This window comes from Cupressus sempervirens, chromosome 6 (genome assembly GCF_028749045.1).
Source record: "Cupressus sempervirens isolate cs-2001-9-10 chromosome 6, ASM2874904v1, whole genome shotgun sequence".
Lineage (NCBI taxonomy): Eukaryota > Viridiplantae > Streptophyta > Pinopsida > Cupressales > Cupressaceae > Cupressus > Cupressus sempervirens.
The window spans coordinates 296,810,643-296,835,276 of record NC_143123.1 but is presented as its reverse complement, the minus strand read 5'-3'; the positions used below and the strand labels follow the sequence as shown (position 1 = coordinate 296,835,276).

At 34.7% G+C, this 24,634-nt stretch overlaps 1 protein-coding gene across 2 annotated transcripts in view; it reads right to left on the bottom strand.

Annotated features, from left to right (window-relative positions):
- Window positions 1-24,634, bottom strand: part of SCAB1 (plectin-like protein) — a 215,207-nt gene that overhangs the window by 38,407 nt on the left and 152,166 nt on the right. For both annotated transcript variants that reach the window (XM_089787925.1, XM_089787926.1), the window contains exons 8-9: window positions 19,855-19,974; window positions 9,169-9,227 (exon numbers count right to left, since the gene is read on the bottom strand). In XM_089787925.1, coding sequence (XP_089644051.1) covers window positions 9,169-9,227; window positions 19,855-19,974 — 179 coding nt within the window. The remainder of the gene's footprint in view (window positions 1-9,168; window positions 9,228-19,854; window positions 19,975-24,634) is intronic.

The window sequence follows — 24,634 nt, the reverse complement described above, 5'->3', positions numbered from 1 at the left end:
TTTTCCATTCAATTTGATCTATCTTAGAGCTTAATCGGAGTTGGCAATCAAAAGATATCATTGTTTTAGTACCCAAAAAGTGGACCTTTTAGGTGCATCTATACAAATTAAAAATATCATGTTATATTATTAAGTTGACACTCACTTTTTGAAAAATAAAACATGAATTCATTTTATATTATGTTTTTTAGTTACTTTATCATTTCAATTTTTCCCTTGAAGTAACTATATTGCACTTCATGTTATATTTTTAAGTTGAGTTGTTTTTTTATTTTTTCACTTAAGAAACTATATTAACTATATAGTTTGATTTAATTTTTGAGTTTTAAATCAAACGCTCTAGTAAATATTACTTTTAAGATAATATTTACATACACTATATTAACTATATGGTGTAAATATTATTTATGTCCCATTTGAGTAATATTCATTCAAGAATTAAAATGACATGTGCTTAATTCATCACTTAAGATGTGAAAACATGTCTACAAGCACATTTTAATTCAAAAAATGTCATTACACCTAAAGGGGCGATTTTGAATGGAAATGATATGTTACAACACAATAACATGTAATTGCATATGTTTTAAAATGTGCCCATAAGACACATTTTTGTGTAATTACGAAACATGTATATGCACCTAAAAGGTGTGTTTTTCTTTGAAGAGCATATTTTCAAAACATGTCATTGCACCCAAAAGGTGTGTTTTGCTTATGCCTCTAATAATTGCAAACATGTCATTGCACCCCAAAGATGTGTTTTTCCTTTGATGTCATTTTTAAAACATGTCTTTGCACCAAAAAGGTGTGATTTGCTTACAAGACACATACAAATGCATCTTAAGAACCTGTTTTTGCATTTCAAGGGAAAAGTGCCCATGTTTATGGCTTCCAAGAATACGTTTTTGGTGATCTTGCTAAGATTTGTTTATGAAAGGTCTTGAAATCTTCTCCTCTAAGGGCATTTTTGCAAATCCAAGCATCCTCATGCTTTAGCCATTGATTTTTCTTCCCCAAAAACATTTCATTTTGAGGTTGGGGAACCACATTTTTTACCAAAAACGTCCATATTTGGGCATTTGAATCCACATTTTGGCTCCAAGGAGGGACGTTTTGGCTTTCTATGGTGTAATAGATGCATTGAGGGCCACGGTTTTGCATTCCAAAGACAAAAACATTGCATGTAATGCCCTTGGGAAACCAAGATTTTATCAAAAACGGGTTTAGCATGTGCATTTTACCAAAAACACTAAATGCGTTGAACATTGCTAATCACTTTTTTGGAATTGGGCATGAAAAATGCCTCATTTGCTACTCATTGGTTATTCCTCATTGAAGGTTTGAAGACATCCAAGTTTGTTTGAGAAATTGTCAAAGTTGGAATTTCATTTCCTTCATTTTTGGCATTTTAATCTTCAAGTGGACATTTTCCTTTTTTGCTAATTAATTCATCCTTATCTTGCTGATTTGATGCATGTTTTAACTTGATGTTTCACATTTGTTGATATAGATACCATAAAAAGTGCATTTTCTCTTTTAAAATGATGAAAACTAAAAGTCTTATTTTCATACTTTTGGTTTTTTCCCAAATTCCAAATTCGAGTTTGCATGTTGAGGTATCTTGCTTGTTGACATGTTTGAAGGTATCTGTTTCTTTTGTGTTTGTTTTCTTGTTTGCTTGCATGTTTTCTTGTTTTTCTTCATTTGGAAGAAGTTGCGAGTTCTTTCCCAAGAACTTGATCACATTTCACTCCATCTTCCTTCAACGAATGCAAGTGCATCTTTTCATTCCACCTCCATCATTACATGCCAAGACACATTGCATTTATTCTTTCCATATCGGCCAATACACTTCATGAGTAATTCCATGTAATTTCCCATTTCATGTCACAACACATTGCATCTCATCTTTTGCATACAATTACATATAAACTCACTTTTCATCCGCATTTACATGCAATCTCACTTTTCATTCCTAATTGCATGTCACATATACATGTAATTCACTTTTCATGCAATGACATCTTAAAAACCGTTTTTGACTTAGTTTTTGACTTCATCCTCCCAAGCCTTAGTCCAGCCTTCACCTATGCATCTCATCTCTTTTCAAGATCATCACATTAGATCTTCGAAGTATCTAATCCATTCTCTGAAGCTTTGTTGTTGATCAAGAATCCGTTTGGTGTGTTGCCTGATCAATCTCCAAGTGGGAGATTGTTGACATTGTGGTGACTAATCATGTAGTGGGTGTTGATGTTAATACTGTAAAACCCTAAAATGGCCGATTTTAGAGGTTGCACTAAAACGGTGTTATAAGCGGCTGAGATGCATAATGCATTGGAATGTTGGTGTACGTTTTTGTTGGATAATAGAAAGGTTGAAGGCTATGTAGGTGGATGTATCCCAGGTTTTGGGGTGGACCACATTAAATTTGTGTGTTATCTATGTTCATTATATATTCTTCTTTTATTTCTACATATAACTATTTATTCTTATATTGTTCCATATTTGTCAAACCCTAACAGAATCGAAGCTTTTATGGAAGCAATATTCTCTGATGTCTTCACATTTTGGAAATTTCATGTTGCAGCACAAGCACAAGGGATGCCCTCATCTACAAGATCAAAAGGCAAAATGAAATATCAATATGATAAAGAGTTGGCCCACACAACTCCATCCCAGGTTACATCTATTCTTGCTAGCATGTTAGATACAGAGATCGGGCATGTAGATATGACCAATTTCATGTGACAAATAGAAGCTCCTACTAGTCATGAAATGAAACGCATTAAAAGGAGTAATATTCATTTGGTGTTTTATTTTCCTATGGCTTCCCTAGAAGCAGAATTTGTTCTTGGATGTGCAAAGTGTTTCAGTCCGAAGTCAAAAACCATCAAGGATGATGATGGTTATGCTATTGTAAGCCTTCATCCTGAGGTTATTGAGTAGATTTTCAAAGTGTCGCGGAGTGCAGCGTGTGTAGATTTGACCAAAGAAACATCTTTGGATATATGGAATGTGAATAAGGCAAATTATAATTAGTATGTTACTCTATATTGGTTGGATTCCATGACAAACAATTCCTCAAGATGGCCAAAAACCATTCACAGATCTAGTTTCAAGCCAAAATACAATGACCTAATTATCCTTCTCGGCAAAATATTCGGTATCAAAGATTCTAATGATTTTGAACCATGGATGTATAAGTTCATTTTCCGAATCATTGATAATAAGGAGCATATCTTTTCGGAAGAACTAATCAGCATTGCAGTTTGTGAGCAATTGCTCAATGTAGGAATGTCGGCACCATTTTACATGAATTCCTATCTTGTCTATATGGTTGCTGCTATGAGATCTTTTTCTGGGCTTTCAACCAAAGGAGATCATCTTCAAATTTCAGTTTGAGAGTATTATGATCAGATTACTGTAACTAATAGTAAATACCATTACAGAAGAGTTTAGACGCTTTCTTTGGGCATTTTCGGTGCTTGTATACTATGCAGTTGTCTGTCAAAAGAGTGTCAGATGGGGCTTGGGATAAGGTTAATCAGTATGGTTGCATCTTTATTCAGTTTCCAACTTTTCCTTATTTAAGGGTTGGGTACTTCAAAGGAGAACCATACACCTTACCTAGGTATGCTACTGGCAAGATCATTTTAATGGAATTGGTCAAACAACTCATGGGGGTTCAATCTGATCAACATGCTCTGCATAGACCAAGTTTTGGTATTTCTTCTGCTAAGCCCTTGGATCGGTCATTACATGATAAATTCTGTATACAGAACTAAGGTCATGGAAGCAAAACTTCAGTTGGTTACATTAAAGAAGTTCGTATTTACTCATGTCCATCATATAGAAGATATTTGGATTGACATGCGAACGGAGTTGGATATAATGAAAATGGACTATTGCAGGTTGACTTTGCACTAGATCACTGATCTTAATATGCTCAAGATCCCATCTGATTTCCAAGTTAAAGATAACGGTAATATTCTTGATCCAAAATATCATCAAGCTAGCTTTGATAAATGATGCCCTTTCCCTATTCAATGGTGGCAAAAGGAAGGTACTTCTATCCTTGATAGATTTCAATACATTCTAGCAAACACCAACAAGTGCTTGAAAATCGAAGGTCTTAAAAGGGTCAATCCAAAGTTGGCTTTCGATCATGGAAGTTTTGGTCCTCCTGGAAGAAAGTCATAATTAGAATTTACTAGTACGATGGAGCATCTTCTTTTGATATTAAGAAATCCCTCAAATTCAAATTAAAAGGTGGAAAGGGATTTAAATCATCTCAAACACCTGAACAAGTTCATGAGTCAGAAGAAGAATCCCAGAAAGAACTTGATGAAAAAGATGAGGAAGGAGAAGTTGTGATCATATCTCCTCCGAGACCTGCACAAACTCAAGAACCAGCCATGCAAGAAGCGCCTAATCTAGGTACAATAGATGATGATGTGGATTCATTTTCCATTGTATTCACACCTTCCATCTCGACCTCAGAAGTTAATACATTGGCTCTTCCTATATCTTCAATAGCTCCTCCCATTTTAACAGTTGAACAATGCGAACATTTCGGGAGTGTGTTTGAGGATTTTCCAACTCTTACTTAAGGTCAAGTTTCTCAACTTGATACATCCTTGACTGGTTTTCATTTGTTCATGATAGAATCCTCCTATGATGCACCTATGAATTCAGTTGTGCAAACTGAATCTCACTTGATCACAACAGAGATACAATCAAGATGAATGTCAATGGTCTCCACTATACCTGCTTCCATAGATGAAAATTTCAGCTTGCCTGCACGGTTGAGCATGATCACAATGAAGAGAAGCAAGGTTGTCGTACCTCCAAATGACCTTCCTATAAAGAAAACTAAGTCCAAATCTTCAAATGATAAGATTGTTTAAAGAATCTTAGTTGTTTTTGAAAAGACCAAGTTTGTTGAAATAGTTGAGTCATTGGTGAACAAGCCAATTGAAGAACTTAGTCGTTCCGATTACAAATTCACCAAGCTAGAAGTTGGGAAGCAGTCACGACTAGGTTGTTTACAGGATGCGCAGACACTCTTGCTAATGTGTCAATAGCAATCATAGAGTTATGGGAAAAGAAAAATCAGCTCAAGCAGTAGGTTGCCCGCTTAAACGAGGTTATTTAACAAAAATCCTCACAACATGCAGTTGTAATATCTCAGAGACCTACGGAGAGAAGGATAGTAGAACTTGCAAGAATTCTAGGTTGGGAGAAGTCATTTCTGAAGGAGTACAAGCCATTACAGATATGAACAGAGTTTTTGGACATATCGAAAATGTTGAAGAAATGATACGTGATTTGTTTGCATCTTTGTCTCAAGAGGCTAATATTTTGAAAGAAATTCTGAATGATTGGGATGAGATTGCTAAATATGATCTAGATGCCATGGTTACGTGTGATGTTCTTTCATCTTGTGAAATGTTCTACAGATGTCAAGGATTCATGGGTTACCAGGAAGAGACACTGAGAAAGCTCCTAAAGAAGTTGTAAGCCAGTTTAGAAGATTGTGAGGCAATAGAAGTTGGGATCACGTGTGACTTAGAAAAAATGAAATGCCAAATTCTTGATGAACATGGTAATTTAGTTGCAGTTGAAGGGATAACTTCATAATATACAATCTAGATCAATGCTGATGTATATTCTGAAGATTTTGGTTCTCATACAATGAACAAGTTTGCCTTGTATAAATCTTCAGCAAAGCACTTGCAAGATTCTCTAGCGGAAAATTCCAAAATTGTGAAATCAGCATATGTTGATGCAGTTAGAATGGAAGTCATATCAAAGACAATGGAGATTTCTGATCTTCCTACAGTGTGTGAAGTTTGTGGGAAGTCGCATCAAATTCAAGCTACTAAAGAACAATCTTTAAGATTGGTATTTGTTTTTTTATGTTTGTAAATCAAAGAGGATGTATTGCGTGGAATTATGTAATTACATGTAATACAAGTTGTATGTCTAATGACAAGTAATATAGTAATTTCTCTTTCAATTAGACTCGGTCAAAGATGGTTGAGTTGCTCCCACTTTTTCCTCCATCTTTTTCTCTACTCCTTTGTCTATATAAAGGAGTGTTCTCTTAATGTAAAATCTATCTTTTATTGTATGCAAGAGACCTCTGGAGAAATTTCGCAAGCATAACTTTGATTGTGTAGCGTCATTTTGAAAGAAAAGTGAATACAAAGAATCAATTGAGACTTAACTTTGATTGAGTGAGATTGTTACTTGTGCAAGTTAGAAGCCTTGACTGTAATTTGCATTTGTTGTCTTTGATTCACATGTTGTTTGCATTCTTGATAATTGAGTTTAAAATAGAGTTAGAAAGCAACCGGATCCAAAGCTTTGATTGGGAGCAATTGTAGAGATATATTGACTACAAGCTTTGTCTATAGCTTATATCTCTTTCTTGATTCACAAAATAGTTAGAATCATTTACTTCTAGAAGTCTTTTTGCTCCAATAGTAAAGTTTATTCATATAGAATTATGACCAGACTTAGAGCCAAATTGGTACACTTTCAGCTAGCCTTTGAGTCGGTGTCGGTTTATCGGTATCACTATTTCCAGTTATTAGATAGAATTGTAGTTAGAGATTTCATCTTGCCCATTACTCGCTCCACAAGTAAGTGGATTCTTTCCTAAAAGTTAAGAGGAAAGAATATTGGTAACACCCATTTACAAAATCTCACAACTTCTTGCTTACTTTGAGTTGGTCCAAGGAACGGTGAGAAGGGGGAGCCTTCCCTTTAAGGTAGGAGAGACTCTATATCACACGTTGTGGCTGATCATCCTAGTTTGTGACAAGATTTTACCCAAAACTATCGGTTGCAAAATATCCACCCAACAACATCCACATCTTATGCCACTGCCACATGACTTAAAAACTCATGATGGTGGTTGCTTGCATGTGCTTGGACATTTACTTATGATAAAAACATAATGTCTCATTATAAGTAAACATCCTTTCATTTATTTTCATGCATTTTGCATGCAAGACCATTGCTGTTCGCACATGCTTTCATGTTCTACAACCCCATTTTTTTTGAATTCCATCATAAAAATGCATGCTTTTGAGCTCAAATTTTTGCAGACATTCGGTGTCCCTATAACTTCCATGTAGAAGTCCCATATCCCATGCTTGAACGCTCGAAAACTCACCTTTGACTTAAAAACTCATGATGGTGGATGCTTGCATGTGCTTGCAAATTTACTTATGATAAAAACATAAAGTCTCATTAAAAGTAAACATCATTTCATTCATTTTCACACAGTTTGCATGCACCATTGCTGTCCACACATGCTTTTGTGTTCTAAAAACCCGTTTTTGGGTACGCCATCATAAAAGGGCATGTTTTTGAGCTCAATGTTTTGCATACATTCGTGTCCCAATAAATTCCATACAGAAGTCCCATATCCCATGCTTGAATGCTCAAAAATTCATCATGGATCCCCCTCTTGAAGATGTACGTATATTGTGGAACTTCCATGTCACAGTTGTATGCGCATACACACTTGTCACAATAGAGGACATCAATCCAGTTAAAGGTAAAGAGAAACAGAAAATGAAGTACAAGTATGATCAATACCACAACTCTATGCCTCCTTCACAAGTCACTTATTGTGAAGGCGTCAAACACACAGATATCTCACACTTTAAATGCCAGTTGCACCAGTTCCTATCAAGTTGCTCCCCTTCTTATCATCTTGTACTCTTTCATATTAGGCCATACAAATTATGATAGAGGCCTACAAATTCGAAAGTAGAAATTTTAATTTCAAATTTACATTTTGGATTTCAGTTTTAAACATTTTTTAATATCTTTAGGAGATTGTATCAAAACCTTATAGAGATTTTGCAATACCATTCAGAGGTATCAATTTACTTAAAGATTCAAATCAATGGTTTTGAGTTATTTGGTAATCTTCAAAATAAGGATTTGAACTTGAGTTTTCTCGAGTAAATTCCAAATTGTAATAAACTGGCTCATTTATCACCAATTACTAAATAGAACTAGCCTTGATATTGCAGTAAGATCCTACACAGTTCAACACTGGATTCAAGTTATAATTTATTAATGTAAAAAAATGCAACAATTCACTTCTGGCTCCCATTGTATTTATGTATCATTATCTGCCAATTGGGTGTTTATCGAATGACAGTCTGTCATTTTGACATTGACACAATTTCACATATTAGCTGTGAATTTAGCATTGATCAGAATTTGTATAGCATTATATGCCATTTTTCTATTGATCAATTTTGCTATATTCTGCTAGTTTGTCATTATTTTAAATCTAGATAGCTTGCCACCAATTCGTATATGATTACTTATTCTATCATAACCCAATTTCTATATGCTTTTGCATTGAGCACTTTTGGATCTTGTAGATTAGAATGAATGTGGGCTTTTGTTGCCTGATTTCAAAAAATTAAAAATTAAAAAGAATGTGTGTTTTTTTGGCAATGGTCCTACGAGAACATTAAATGTGTATCAACATGCAAATAAAACACACCATTAAGGATCTACTAAATGTATAATGAGAAAGAAAAATCAACCAAAAGTCTATCTGCTATGTAATAAAGTTTTTTAGTTTTGGATAGCAACTGAAATACGAAATGACATGCAATGCTCAAAAAATTTATCCATGTTTGAACATCAAACACTTAGAATTGAAGCCATGATGAACCATAATTATATTAAAATTCATTTTTACAAGTATTAGATATATCACATAAATTTCCTCCACTTTTTAGTGTGTGTGGTGACATACTTTCTTAAAAACCTCATGTCCCCATACCTATTACAATTCAACCTTATAACATGCAGTGGCTGGTGCCAGGTGACTTGAATACACTCTTTGTAAGATCAAACAAAAGATTTTCCTCGCATCAAACCTAATCTCTTTGTAATTTCTTTTGTTAATCATATTTCAATCAAAATAACTTCCCTTTGCTCCTCTTGTAACTTTTTAGTTTACTTTTGAACCCACACTTGGTTTCACAGATATGGGGGGAAATATTCACTCATAAGCATGTATCTTTTACTAATATTGAATGTAGAGATTATGACAATACTTGCATTCAATAGTAGAAAGATAATACTCAAAAACACGGAAAATAGTAGAAAGACAATGCTTACATTGAACTCTGCACCAGCTTTTCTTACAAGGGCTTCTACATAATTTCCTAAACCTGGAGCTGCAAAATATTTGTTCCAAGAAAAAAAGATTAATCTTCTATTAGAAAAATACACAATATTAATCCTTTTTTTGAAAAAAAAATGAAAAAATGTTTAATGAGAATACAGTAATCAGGAGACACGGATGTGTTCAAAAGAATGTACAGTGAAGGTCTAACCAATTTCAGAATCATAGTAAACAAATTTGTGGCTACAATATACATTTTAGAAACAAAACCGAAATGAACTGTAATTACTTGTAAACAATTTACTGAAAATGAGGTCATTGGTCCCTATCATCAGCTGTACAATAAACTTCATTAAAAAACAATGCAAAAACACCTGTCTTATATTCTTATTTGATCTGCATTTCAAGCAAATCCTGCTGACATGTTATCCACACTATCAATATGCCACAATTAGCAGTAGATGATTACTTAAAATAGGTCATTTTCCAAGGCTCTCATCTGTCATCTGCTGTAAAGTCATCTGCTCTTGGATAATAAACTAACTTGCTGTGTTCTTTCGGTGCGTCTTGATTTACATGTTGCTTCCACCAATAATTTCAGTTTGGATTCTGGAGGTTATTTTGCTCGTCGCTCATGTAAAAAAACAGAATTGCATCAGCCAATTTTAGCATTTCAACGGAGTTAACTTTATAAATACATGCTCCAAAAAGGATATTGTCTATACATGTATATATATATATATATATATATATATATATATATATATATACACACATGTTGACTAAGAGAAGACTCACCACGTGCAAAGGGCAAGAAGAATAGAGAGTTAGACATCTCATGGATGCCACGAAGGACAAGGGGGGCTCTCCGCCCAACAAGGTGATTGAAATAAGAAAGTGGAGTAAGGACTTCTGTTTTGAATATAGACAACATGTATATTAGGAACAAAAAGAAAAGAGAACTAAGTTAGAACCTTCAAGAAGGAAAGGCATTTTGTCCATTATAGTGAAACCTCAAAACCGTATAGAATTTACATACATAGTCAAAAAAATATTGAACTTAGTAGAGATATTATCTTTGAAGAAGAGTGTGCATTCAATTGAGCCCGAAGTTCTGAAGAACCCTCTCATATACTTAGTTTTGAAGAAAATCATGATATTGAGTTTCAAAGGGAGAACATTGAAGAAATCAAAGGTGAGATTCAAAACCTTAATCTTGAGGAAACTCAAAATCCTAAGAAAAGACAACCCTAGGCTGTTAAGACTATAGAGGAAGCACAAGACTTCGCTGCACCATCTGGAATTTTTAGAGAGAGCAAAAGACCCAAAATATTTTCTAGCTATATAGCAAACATGAGTGACTTATCTAAATCATAACCAACAAATGTTTTAGATGCTATGAAACATATAGCTTGGAAAGATGCCATGAAAGAAGAATACCAATCCATTTTTAAGAGTGATGTTTGGGAAATTGTTCCAAGGCCTGAGGGAAAATCTATTGTCTCTTCTAAGTGGATATTTAAGATCAAGCATGCTGCTAACGGTAGCATTGAAAAATATAAGGCCAGATTCGTAGCCAAAGGATTCTCTCAGATGGAAGGAATTGATTAAGAAGAAACCTTTGCTCCAATATCCAAATACACCTCTATAAGAGCAGTCCTAGCTACTGCAACATTGAAGGGATTGAAAGTACATTAGATGGATGTGAAAACAACATTTCTAAATGAAAAGGTTACAGAAGAGGTATATTTGGAACAACCTGAAGGATTTGAAACTCATAATCCTAAAATCTTTGTTTGCAAACTCAAGAAAGCTCTCTATGGGCTTAAACAAGCTCCTAGGGCATGGTATGAAAGAATCGATACATATCCAGTTTAGGATTCTCTAAGAATGAAGCTGATCCAAATCTCTATTATAAAAAGGATAAAGATGATATGATAATTTTGATACCATATGTTGATGATTTACTAATAATTGGTGATGATCATCTTATAGAGCAATGCAAGAAAGATCTAATCAGAGAATTTGATATGAAAGATTTAGGACTTTTCATTACTTCCTAGGACTGGAAATATGGCAGAACTCTGACAGCATCATACTTAATCAAAGAAAATATACATTAAACATCTTGAAGAGATTTGGCATGTGGAACTGGGAACCCATGTCTTCTCCAATGGAGACTAATCTACACAAAATTAAGGAAGCAGCAGCAGAATCATCCTCCATAGATTCTACTATTTACAAACAGATGATTGGGTCTCTTATGTAATTGGTAAATACAAGACCTAATATTTGCTATGTTGTTAATGCCTTAAATCAGTTTATGTGTGAGCCAAAGGAGATTCACCTGGTTGCAGTCAAACACATTATGAGATACTTACAAGGCACTCTGAACCTTGGGCTTAAGTATAAGAAAGTTGACTTAAAATTACAAGGATTCACAGACTCAGATTGGGGTGGAAGTGTTACAAATAGGAAAAGCACTTTAGGATGTTGTTTCAATTTAGGCTCAGTAATGATATCATGGATATGCAGAAAGTAGTCATCAATAGCACAAAGTTCCACAAAAGTTGAATACATCGCAGCTGCAATGGCTTCTCGAGAAGCAGTTTGGCTTAGAAAGTTACTTGTGGGATTATTTGATCAACCCATGAATCCCACTATCATTCACTGTGATAATCAGAGTTCCATCAAGCATTCTGTGAATCCAGTTTTTCATGACTAATCCAAGCATATTGAAATTCCTTACCATTATGTAAGAGATATGGTAGAGAGGAAAACTGTCAAGTTAGAATACATTTGCACTACAAATTTGACAGCAAATATTCTTACCAAATCTCTCTCTCGAGCAAAGATAGATCACTTCAGAAAAAGACTTGGTATGGTTGAATTATAATACATTTGTATTCTTTAATTATTAATAAAATAATTTTGTGTTAAAATTATTATTGTCAGGCTATTGACTGTTGTGGGCTTCACTATTTGTATTCATTATCTAAGAGGTGAGGATCTTTGAGATAATGAACACTTGTATAAAAGACATTATGAGAGAGAGATGACAATCTCTAAGACAATGCACTAAACAGTATAGAACTACTATTAGATCTAGATGAGTTCAAGATCACATTGTGATGTGGACATTTTTATGCCTATGAGTCACAACTTGGATAAAGGAAGAATCTAATCATTCTCTGGATTTTATCCTGTGTACTGGAAGATCTTAACTCGGGATCCTATTGTGATGTAGGCTTGTCAGTACCTATCAGTCACAACTTGGATTTAGGAAGAATTTAATCAATCTCCGGATTTTATCATGTGTATTGCATTCTATGCAATACTGTTATCACAAGACTAGGTGATAATTCAAATTACAAGTTTAGTAATATGACAAAGTATCATGTGTACAATGATACTGCATGCTTGAGAGATTTAGAAAGATATAGAGTATCAATCTATGCTTAGTCAATAATTTAATTGATGGTGCTAGATATGTTTCTCTCATTCATATTATCAAGTTAAGAGGGAGTCTTAAATCCTGATAACTTGATCATTTCCTTATATGGTCTCATGATAATTACATCTCTCTTAGAACAGATCGGCGATTTGCTAGGCATATTTGTATGCCTTCTATTAACTATTCTAGTTAACTAAGTATTGACTATTAGTTAACGAGCAAGGGCGCCAATTTTTGGAGGAGTAGTTTGTTTCATGGAGGGCCAACCTAGAAGGGGTTGTGTCTATTTGAAAAGGCAAGACTCTTGGATAATATATAAGTAGAAGCAAGATTGTGTATAGAAGACACACAATACAATCTTAAGTTTTCTTTTCTAGCAATCTACTCCTTGGCTATTTAAGTGTAAAAATAAAACATAATCTCCAGAATTTATTGCAGACTTCCAAAACAATAATATTCAACCCAAAATTATAGTAGAACAATTTGTAGCAAGGTAATAATACTACATCAATATAATATCTTTAGAGTTTGCAGAAAAGTTACACTAGGTGCCCTCAGCGATTCTGCCTCAATTGAAGACTTTCTTATTCCCTTGTGGGTGACTATTACCAGATTAAATTCTTGTTGTGATCCAACGTTTGTCTATTCCTCCATTTGAAGCCCTTCTTCATTGAAGTTCTTCTCTTTCATATCTCCTTGAGTGTAGAGAGTCACACCCTTTCATCTATTAATGCCCTTATGAATGGGTCACACCCTTCACTTTTGAAAAGATACATTTGTTTGACAATAATTGCTGCCACTTTCACTTCTTATTTAATCTTCACCTATCACTCACTTCTCAACTCTGTATTTACTTCTTTCCTTCTGCATATCTTATTTTCTTCTTTCATTTTCAATTCTTGTTCAGATCCCTCCTTAGAATTCTCCTCTCAAACTGTTGTAGATCTCCCCTATCTTATTTCCTCTATCTTCCTCTATACATCTTGCAATGCGAGGGAGGGATCACACCTCTTCATCACGTTTGCCTTTTGGAAAGAGTCACAACCAATAAAAATTGAAGCTCTTTCAAAAAGTCACAACCCTTCATAACTGCAAGCCTTTGAAAGAGTTACAACCCATCATCATTGCTGCTCTTTGAAAAAGTCACTTCCTTATTTCCTTTACATTCCTTTCTTCTTCCGTTAATTTTTCTTTAGTTCCTATGCTCTCATCTGTCTTCACTCCTCCATATTCCCTTCAAAATGAACTCCCCACCCTTTTATATCTTATGTTGATGGAGTCGTAACTCATCATTATGTATTGTTTGACTTCTCATTAACTTAATTAATTTGTAATTATATTATATTATATTATATTATTATTTTTTATCTATTATTTATATTTTAATTTTATTATCATTTATTTTTATTATATACCATTTCACAAAGGGGGCATACACATTCTGGTGGCTGCTGTTAATAACTAATCAGGATAAAGTAGGTCAATCGTATCCCCTCTTGTGTTGGAAAGCTACAACATAAATTCCAGCATTGTTAGGAATTTCATCCCAACTAGATAAGAAACATGGTGAATGTTAGGATTTGTCATTGAGCACTCAATCAAATTTCCAAACTTGCTAAGGACAACTCTCCAAGGCAGGTCAGAATTTGGCCATGTGCTTGGACAATCGCCTCTAATGTGGGCTCATGCTGGTCAGATTTTCATCACTTTTTAGAAACTTCATTAAGAGGGAGGTCAGAAATTAGACGTGTGTAAGGATTTTAGGCTTGTAACTTCTAAATTTCAAACTCATGTAAAAACTTTCATTTGTAAAGTTGGATTTCTTTGCACCTCTCATTTTTCACCTCTTGCACCAACGTCTTCGATTTATGACTCTACCTCAAACTTCAAAACATTTTCACTTTAAAACTCAGTTTCTCACATTTATCCACAAATTTATCATAACTCCGACCGGACTTGACAAAAGCTTTCAATTGCTTAGGAGTCTAACTAGACCAGAACTTTAAAAAAACACCTACAACGAACTAGGCAAAACACCATGCCACTAAGAAAAAATAATAGGGGGTCCACATTTGCAATGGGATGTGTGTGTTTACAACAGTTTCTATGAATTAAAAAGCCTACTGGAAGTCTATTTGTTAATTATTCATAAGTTAAAATCAAATAAATATCTTTGCTAATCGATTGCAGACAGTTGTAAGTGCTCCACTGGGGTCTTCAACTGCAGATAGTTAATGTTTCCAACAATTTTCAGTCACCTTTTATCATATACATCAAATTTGCTATGTATAAATGAATTGTAAAATCTGTATGAGGATTTCAGCTTCATAACAGTTCCTAAATAGTTCAGATCTGCCTTCATAGTCAACTTATCATTCATTTTGGTAAAAAATATCCAAGTATTTTGTATATTCCCAAATTTCATTATTTTTCAATATTTAAGAGTTTCAAATTTCATTACACCAATAAGGATAGTTGAATTTGTGGTTCATAGCATGCATTTTGATTGATAAGCTTTTGCAATTTTAGCATCTTTAAATCAGCATTGATAAAGTGGAATTTGGCACCAACATTTGGTTTTCGTTCATTATTTCAACTGCACATGCTTGCAATATTATGAATTTTATAAGGCTGTCCAATTAACAACACAAAATTACACCATATTAAAAACCAATGCAAGTGCAGATTATTATTTCACACAATGTGACACCAATTCAGGTTAGTTGTGACTAGGAGCAATGAGAACAAACACAAAGAAGATTTCAAAATGAAATATTGTATAGGAGAAAATTTCCACCAGTCTAATCAACATATTGTAATGTCAGCTTTTGAGATTGCCCTAATTTTTAACCTAGAATCACAAATTCTATTAAAACAAGATTGTAAGATGATTAGAAATGTAACTTTACCAATTGAAATGGCCTATAATACGATAAATCCCGGTTTAGGTCCTATATATGTGTATGAATGTATGTTGTGTCCATAAATATATGTGTGTGTGTGTGTGTCTCAAATACTAATACTTGTGCTCAGGCAGTGGAGACCAAAGCAGATGCGAACGAGTACCTAGAGGCAGCCAGGTGCCCTATGGGAGCTACCTAGATGCCACCCACAAGCACCCAGATGCGGACAGATGTGCATCCATCTGCATTTGAGTCCCTGTGGGTGGCATCCGAGTGGGCACCCAGGAGCATCCACAAGCTTCCAAACATGACAGTTGCCCAAAGATGCGTTAAAAGCATTTTTTGATATTCTTTTCACTTAAAACACGCATGGGGAAAAAGATTTTTTAATCTAATTTTCACTTACAAACCCTAAAGCAGCCCTAAAAGAGGCCATTGACCACTACTACCTCCATTTTGTTTGCAGCTCCTCTCTTTTCTCTTTTGCTCTCCACTTTTGCATTTTGAAGGAAAGTTGAGTATTTTCGTGTTTGTAGAGCAAGGGATAGATTCCACAAATGAGTTTTAAGAAACTAAAGTAAGCATTTAATCCCATTCTTGTGTTCTTTCATGAATTTCTTTGAGATTGGATGAATTTTTTCAAGTTTGTGAAGAATGCTTTCAAGTTTTCTTTTGTTTTTTTTTTGAAAAAATGAAGTAAAGCAAAAAGTTTAGCATCTCTTTAAGTACCTTTCTATCATTTTTTTTACACTATTATGCTTCCTGTTCATAGCTTTTTTTTAAAAATTATTTAATTTCTTATAGATGGCTGCCACTGGTAGTCAAAGTTCAGTGAGCCAAGCAGCTAACATTTCTAAAGTTAATGTGCCATCTCCTTTACGGAGACATATCCCAAGAGAGGCCACAAAGCTTGTTGATCAAGCCATTGCATGATGTCTCTATGCCAACGGTCTTCCTTTCAAGTTGGTGAGATCACCATATTGGAAGCAAATGTTCTACATCTCACAATCACGAATGAAGAAGCTGATAACATCATGACACATGGTGTCTCTACCACAAGTGGAACCGTTTTGGGTTCAAATGATCTTGAACTTGCAGCAGTTGGAGGAGATGGAACCAAGATGTATCTGAAATGATGATGAGTTTTTTGTGAATCCATATCATATGGATTTTGATTGATAAACATTTAATGACGAACTATATTTTGATTTCGTAGTTAATGATAAACTATATTTTAATTTTGTAGTTGCATTGATTTACAGATTTGCACCGGAATCATGAACATAGACACATATGATATTCATATCATTGATATGGTTCATATTTTATAATCTTATAATCTTACTGAGTATTTGATTATGTATTGGTGAAGTTACAAGCTAACAAATGTTTTAATTTTGTATATTTCTTTCATTTCTTTGCATATACATAGTATAATTGTATGTGTGTGTGTGTGTAACCTCATGCCCCCCAAAAAAACATCCCGCATCCCACATCCGCTTCCAGATCTGCATCTCTTGTCTGATCCTTACTCCTTTGCATTCTATCTCTGATTCCTCTCCTCTCTTCTCTAATGAAATGAAGTTCATCGTATACAATAGGAAGAGTTGTATTCTAGAGACATGTTGTATCTCCTCTCTTCATACTAATTGTATTGTTACATGGCAATTAACTTAATTAGTTATCAATTCCTAACTTTGTCAATGCTCATTGATGTTTATTGGCATTGTGCCTTCTCGTGAATGGAATTGCAGACCATAATATAATATTCATTTTGCCTTAGACAATACCATATTGATAACTATATAATGGTTCACCATTTGTTGAGTTTGTTAGTTCTGAGGACTATGTATCACATCTCTGTGATTTAATATTCTTATGATATTGCTAAGGGTTATTTATTCTTTCTAGTTGGTGGCTAGCCTCAGAAGAATCTGACTCCCTGCTGCATTATATTCATTGTTTATGATATTCAATATTTTATATCTTGAGATTAATCTTTATTGGTCATTACAGATATCAAGTGTTTAGGCTTAAATGAGCTATTAATTACTGGGGGTGCTGATAAGGCTTTATTGACTTGTCTTTACATCCTCTTACATATTGTTTGGAAACATAGGCAATTGACTGCCTCTTGATTTACGTGGTAGTGAGGGTTCTCAAACTCTATGTAGTGGGGACTTATTTCCATAGAATATCCTTGACACGATATTCCGTTAATGTTTGACCGTTTTTATATCTGATCATTGTATTCGATCATATAGTGATTCCTTAATCATACCGTGCTTGTCTGATTCCATCCTTCATGTTAATATTTTTTGGACAATATTATTATTATTCATTTATTTAATTATTATTCTTATTTATTTATTAATAATTCTCTATGCTCCACGGGGACGCGTTTCCTGCCTCTGTACCCTAGTACCCGTACCGGGTACGAAACGGGGACGCGGGTACGGATTTTGGCCGTACCCTGCGACGTCCCTTTTTTGAAGAATTCAGAAACGTCCCCGAAACGGCCAATTTTTTTGGGCAGGAAACTTGGGGACGGCCAGCAGTATCGGGGACAGTTTTGCCGTCCCCTATCCGTCCCCGAAACTGCTGGCCGTCCCCTTTTTTCCAATCAATCTGGTAAAGGCAAACCATCCCCAAAAAAATATTTTTTCCTAATTTTTGTTGTTCGTGTGGCCCCTAGTCATCTTAAAGACATAATAACAATATGCAACCCATATTTGGTCCATTAAAACACTAACTCTTCTACTTATTTTTCGATTTAACATACTTGCTAAGAGGAAGGAAAAAAACATAAGAGCAGTAGCAGCAATGAGCAAAGATTGTGTTTAGTGAGGCAAGACTGCGTTCGGTATTTACTATTTACCAACTATTTTAGTTGGACTTCTCTTTATTTCATTCTGATTTCAGCATGATACTTGAAGCCTTTAGGCATTTTAATTTTTGCTATATATGTATGTGATATTGTTATAATGGAAGCACTTAGTATTTGCCATTTGATAATATTCCATGTATTTATCTTCTAAAATGTCTATGGTGAATGGTTTATCAATGTTATGATATACATATTTGAATTTTGTCTCTATAGTAAAAAAAATCCCCTATGTTTTTAATCGCCGTCCCCTGATGTCCCGTCCCCTAAATTTTGGCTTCGACCCGTACCCGTACCGGAAACACGTCCCCGTCCCCTAAAACGTCCCCGTCCCGGAAACTCCGTGGAACATAGATAATTCTTATTTCATAAAGGGGACATCTAACATATAGTGTCTTCAAGGATTTGGACTTAAAATATCATTCAAGCATGCCTAGCAAGGAGATAAGACCCTGAGGAAGAAAAATCAAAGATTTTGCTAATCATAAGCAAATCATTGCAATATCTTCATTTCTGGTTCTATGTTGACGTCACCAAGCTTTCTGGGTTGGTGTTACCAAGCTCAAAAGAGTATTTTGATGTCATCTGTGTTCAAACAGATTACTAGAGATGAACGACATTTTCAGGAGTGATCTCAGACAACTTGCCCAGGACTTACTATTTGTAGTAAGTGTCAATTTCGACATCAGTTGTTTATTGAAGTTTCGGCCAAATTACTGTTTTTAACCATTGTTGTTGTTAACAGTTACATTTTATAGTAAACAAAATTATCAGGAGATGGTCATGTAGCTCTGGTCTCCTCTTAGATTCCACATGCAATATCTTTAATTTCAGGATTTGGATAGTTTTAACAAGATTTATAGTTGATGCTATTTTTGGTAGTTGGAATCATTCTCAGTTTTTCTTCAACTTCAGAATGCAAAGTCTTCAGTTTTAGGACTTGATGAATATTTTAAGGCTAGGAAATATTATTCTATTATTTCACTTAAATGTTCTAAAAAAGCAACTTTTATCACTTTAAGTAAAATAAAGTGGATTCAAAGTTAAGAGGTATAATAATATCTTAATATCATTTTATGTGGCCTCCTAAAGTGAAAGAAGTCTGAAAGTTTAATTAATATTTTAAAGAGCAAAAAAGAACACTCCCCGAAAAAGTAGAATAAAAGCAAAAAATCACATTTCTGAAAATAATAAAAAGTTCCAAAAAAAGAGGACTATAGTTTCCAGAAATGTTGGTAATCATACTATAAATATTTCAAGCATTTGTTAAACAATCCAAATCACTAAAGGTTGTTTAAGTAAGCAACCAAAAGTGCAAATATATTTAAGATATGAACATCAGAAAAAATTAACTGAATGACAAATAAATTTAACTTTTATAACTAGTTAAACAAAGTATATCAAACCATATCAACAGCCACACTGGCAGAATTCAAACCTGGATCTATTGGTGCACTGCTTGTGACTATTGCCTTCTGTCCATCTGAGAGATGAATCTCAGCTTGTAAAAACCTTCCAACATCGAATGGTTCAGGGCTATATTCTGCTTTTGTGGCACCTATTTTATCCATGCACATAACATCCAAGACATTTCATCCTGATTACTAAAGTTCAATTACTCTTGGTCAACAAATCACCAATCAAATTAATGAAGCAACACTAACCAAAACTGAGTGAATTTTACAAATGCATATATTTCAATTTTAAAGGTTGAAGAAAGATACTGTCCCTAAAATACTCTAATATTACGGCACTCTTAAAAACGAGATCACACATTTTCCTCACTTCAACCGCAATTTAATTTGAGACCATTCAAAAACATAATGATCTTACACAAATCTAAATCACAGCATATGGAGAATATTAACTGTGAACTTCAATTTTTGCCAAATTTCAAAATTTACTAAAAATTAATTTAAAATTCGACATGTATTCATATCGAAAAACCATATGGTTAATTTGGCCATTTCTTTACAATACTGTGTGCTGATTTCATTTGTCTTAGTGTTGTGTGTCTTAGTGTCATCTGCCTCTGTGTTAATTTCTTTGCAATACCAGTGCGCAATTGTGTCCAGGCAAATGCAGATTATGAGGAACAGACTTTGCATTCACAAAGATGGCTGCAAACTCTGTATTGATGAAGGCGGACTGCAGTCTCAGTGTTAAAGAAGATGGAGCCTCATAGACCATTTCAAAATTCTCCCACGCTGCACTGTGCTGCAGCCTGTCCTCTCGTGTCATGACCGATGATGGCTTCTGCTTTGTTTTTATTTCAGTTTTGTAGGCTTTTTCTAAAATTTGTTATAGTTTAGAACTTTACTCATATGTTTTTTATAGAATTTATTAAATCATTAGATGGGTTAATCCATTAAATGTGAATGTGTGTGATGTTGAATGGGAAAAACCTAGTGAGGGTTGGCAGATATGTAACTTTGGTGGTGCTTCAAAAGGAAACCCTTGACCATCAGGAGCAGGATTCATCATTCGAGACAGGAATGGTAATCTAATAGCATGTGGGGGAAAAAGATTGCTAGATGGAACAAATAATGTTGCTGAAGTGGAGGTGGCTCTACTAGCCGTAAGGGCAGCCAAAAGGTTAGGTGTCAAAAATCTTCATGTAGAACGGAATTCACAAAACATTGTAAATGCAATAATGAAAGGCGACATGCATGCTTGGCATCTGCAGAAATACATAGACCAAATAAATGAAGAATTGACACCCCTTGATGATCTCAAAATTACACATGCCACCTGACAAGGCAACAAAGAGGCTGATAAATTATCAAATTGGGTATTAACCTTCAAGTTGAATGAAATTGTTCTACAAGATTTCCAACGCTTAGGGAAGGATGAAGACAGTCAAATGTGATAATTATTATTTTCCCTTAGTCAGTAAGCAACAGGATAAACATTAAAGGTGACAAGGATTTGACAGCAATGTACGGCTTTGAGTGTTTGTTTTGGCGGAAGGAACGAGTGCCCAATAACCACTGGTGGACAGGGCATTTATTGCAGAGAGAGGCAACATTTAATGCTTTTAAACATGGCAATGGAACATTTCATCCATAGTCTTTTAGATATTTGCAAGGTGTGCTCTGAGGTGATTGTAAATGATGGAGACTACAGTCACTCTCACTTGCCCAAGCAACAAAATCCCCACTACGGACAAATGATAAAGAAGAGGAATGATTAGCTTTTCAATTTTGTAGACAAAAAGCTCCCTGTGAATGTTATGATTCTTCTGGGTCACATGCTTCACCAGGTGGAGAATCATCATTGAACAAACACAAGACATTTTCTCAACGACAATGGCATGGACTTTGCAACTTGGAAAAGATAATGGCATTATTAGCCTGATAATGAACACCATTGTGCCAATAGAAGAACTTGGAAGAATGGAGGAAATCTGGAGAAATCTAATCCGTGGCTGGGAATTGATTTGGGGGGTAAGCAGAGTGAACTGGAGAGAATTTAAGGGACCAAGTACACTCTCTTTCCGTGGAGATTTGTTGAGAGTAACAAAAACCGCAGGTTTAGGGAAGCACGTAAGGGATGGCTGGCTTTTAAAATGGTGGTAATGATCCACTTTCTGGGCCCCATACAGAAGATATGAAACAGGATTCAAGTTAGACTATGGAGGATAAGGCCAGGTTGCTGTTAATTTTCATAGGATCGCTGCAAATATAATTGCATTGCCGGATTGGTATGTACTTTTCAAATGGCAGCGTTCTCTTGTATTTGTATGAGGAATAAACCAGGAGAAGAGACATGTCCCTAATTGAAATGTCTATTCATCAATATAATTAATATAATGGCAAACTAAATTATATATATATATATAGATGTCTCTTTGATCTCACAGGTTGATCCTACTAAAGCTACCGAAACATCAGCACTCCCTCTTAGCAAGGGAGGATAAAAACATAACACGTATTACACCATTGGTAATATTAGCTATGGCAAATTTTAAAGATATTTCTTGAACAGAAGATATCCACCATTTTGATATCACATATGATATCAAGAGTATTGGCCTTCAGAATATCATCATATGATATTCACCAAAACTCTTAGTAATGGTCTCCAAAATATCAACACTTGATATTCTCCATGTAAATGATTTACAGAGAGCAGTACAGAGACAGAGTAACTGTTAAGCAGTTTCTAATGATTGCATTAAATTTTTTAACAAACATAATCTTGAGATGTGTAGTTAGACAGTAATAGAAGACAGTCTGGTGGTGACATCAGCAAGTGCACAAGCCCTAGTGTTGCACATGTGAGAAGTATAGATTGTGAGCCGACAGTGCTATTGTAATTACGAAATAATTAATTATCTTATTATAATTAATTGGAAAAGCCTCAACTCAAGGAATTATTTTGAAGATACAATATAAATGAAAGCTGTTTTCCTTGTTTGGAAATAGTGTGAGAAGTGTGAAGTATTCAAGCAAGTGCGAACAAGAGCAGAGTATTTGGTAAATGCAAGCAAGTGATCCAAGGGATTATTGAATGCGAAGTTGATGATCTGGTATCGAGATCAGAAGGAGCAGAAGTCCATTTGTTAGGACAGAGAAAGTGGAAGGAGTAGTAAAGTTCAATTCTATTATTCTGCAAGGAATAATACAAAGATCATTTGGACAGTGGGTTCATTGGTCTTGCCCCTAAACCTGTTTGGACAGTGGGTCCATCTGCCTTCTACAACTCGTAACAGGGTTGGCACAAGTACTAACAGGATTAGAATCTCCAAACACGGATTCAAAGTCTCCTAACAAGGATTGATATGAACTAAATGTTTTCATAGACTCCTAACAGGGTCCATCCTCTAACAAGGAATATTTATATTAGTACATCATCTTGTGGGTATCATCCCCACTGGGGTTTTCCCTCTAATCAAGTGTTTCGCTAATTAGCATATATGGTGTTATTGTACATGATTATCTTGTTGTGGTTTCTGATTATATGCTCATATGGTTAAGTTTTATTAAAGTTGATAATTCTGATAATAGTTGGATAATTGATTCACACCCCCCCCCCCGCACCCCCATTATATTGGTGGACTATATATTCTTACAATTCCCCAAGTACTAAGTGTAATCGCCTCAAGAACATCAGTTTGCATTACATTCACCATGTACTCAAAAATATTTATAAGGTATGTGCACATGCATTCTCATAATGTGTACCATATAAACATCAACCATGCAAAGTATAATCTATCATGATCTGCAGAGACATCGTAAAATATCCATCATAATAGAAAATCATTAAGTTATTGTAAGATCGTCACCTTTCAATAACTTCTGCAAATATAAGTTATAATCATTTGGAAGTTGTCACTTCCTCATGATGTACACAAGGGGTAGGCCCATTCAATCATGTAGTTACACACATGACACCAAAAGTTCACATGAAGTCAAAACTCCCTCTAATAATCATATGATCAAGTTCTTCAAAGATCAATTGAAACATATCCTCTATCTTCTCCTTCTGATGGATGTGTCAGACTCCTTCTGAACATCAGTCTTATGAGCTCCTTTATCTTTGAAGAAGTATCAAACTCCGTCTAAATCTTATATCAGTCTCCCTTTTCTAGCAAAAACATTTTCAAAGGAAAAGATTAAGGCAAATAGCTCTTATAGTACGTATAGAAATAAAATAAAAAAGAGAGAGACTAGTACAGTACTCAAGGATAATAAATACTTATCCACTTGATACAAGTTTCTCCAATCAAATAATATCTTCGTATAAGTATTTCTCAAAAATGAGAATGGTACATTTATTATTATTGAAATAGATGTCTCTGTAGTTTAATGCATATCATAAAACATATGTTTTGCTTCCAATATTAAATCCCCTTATTCATGCAAGGAGTTTTGCAATATCCAATTCTCCTTCTACGTATCACAATACTATTTTTCCTCCTTATACTCGGGTGTATGCCTTATTTGTACTCCAATCCAAATATTATTATTTTTATCAATTGTTCGATGGACAAGCCATTTGACTTTGTATCTCTTCTACGTGGTTGTCTTAGCTTATTTATAATTTCTATATCATGTTAATGTGGATTATCCAGTATTGAGTTAGCATTAGCTTACGTCACTTCACTTTCTTATTCCAATCACCTTGTTGGGTGGAGAGCCCCCTTGTCCTTCGTGGCATCCACAAGATGTCTAATTCTCTATTCTTCTTGCCCTTTTCACGTGGTGAGTCTT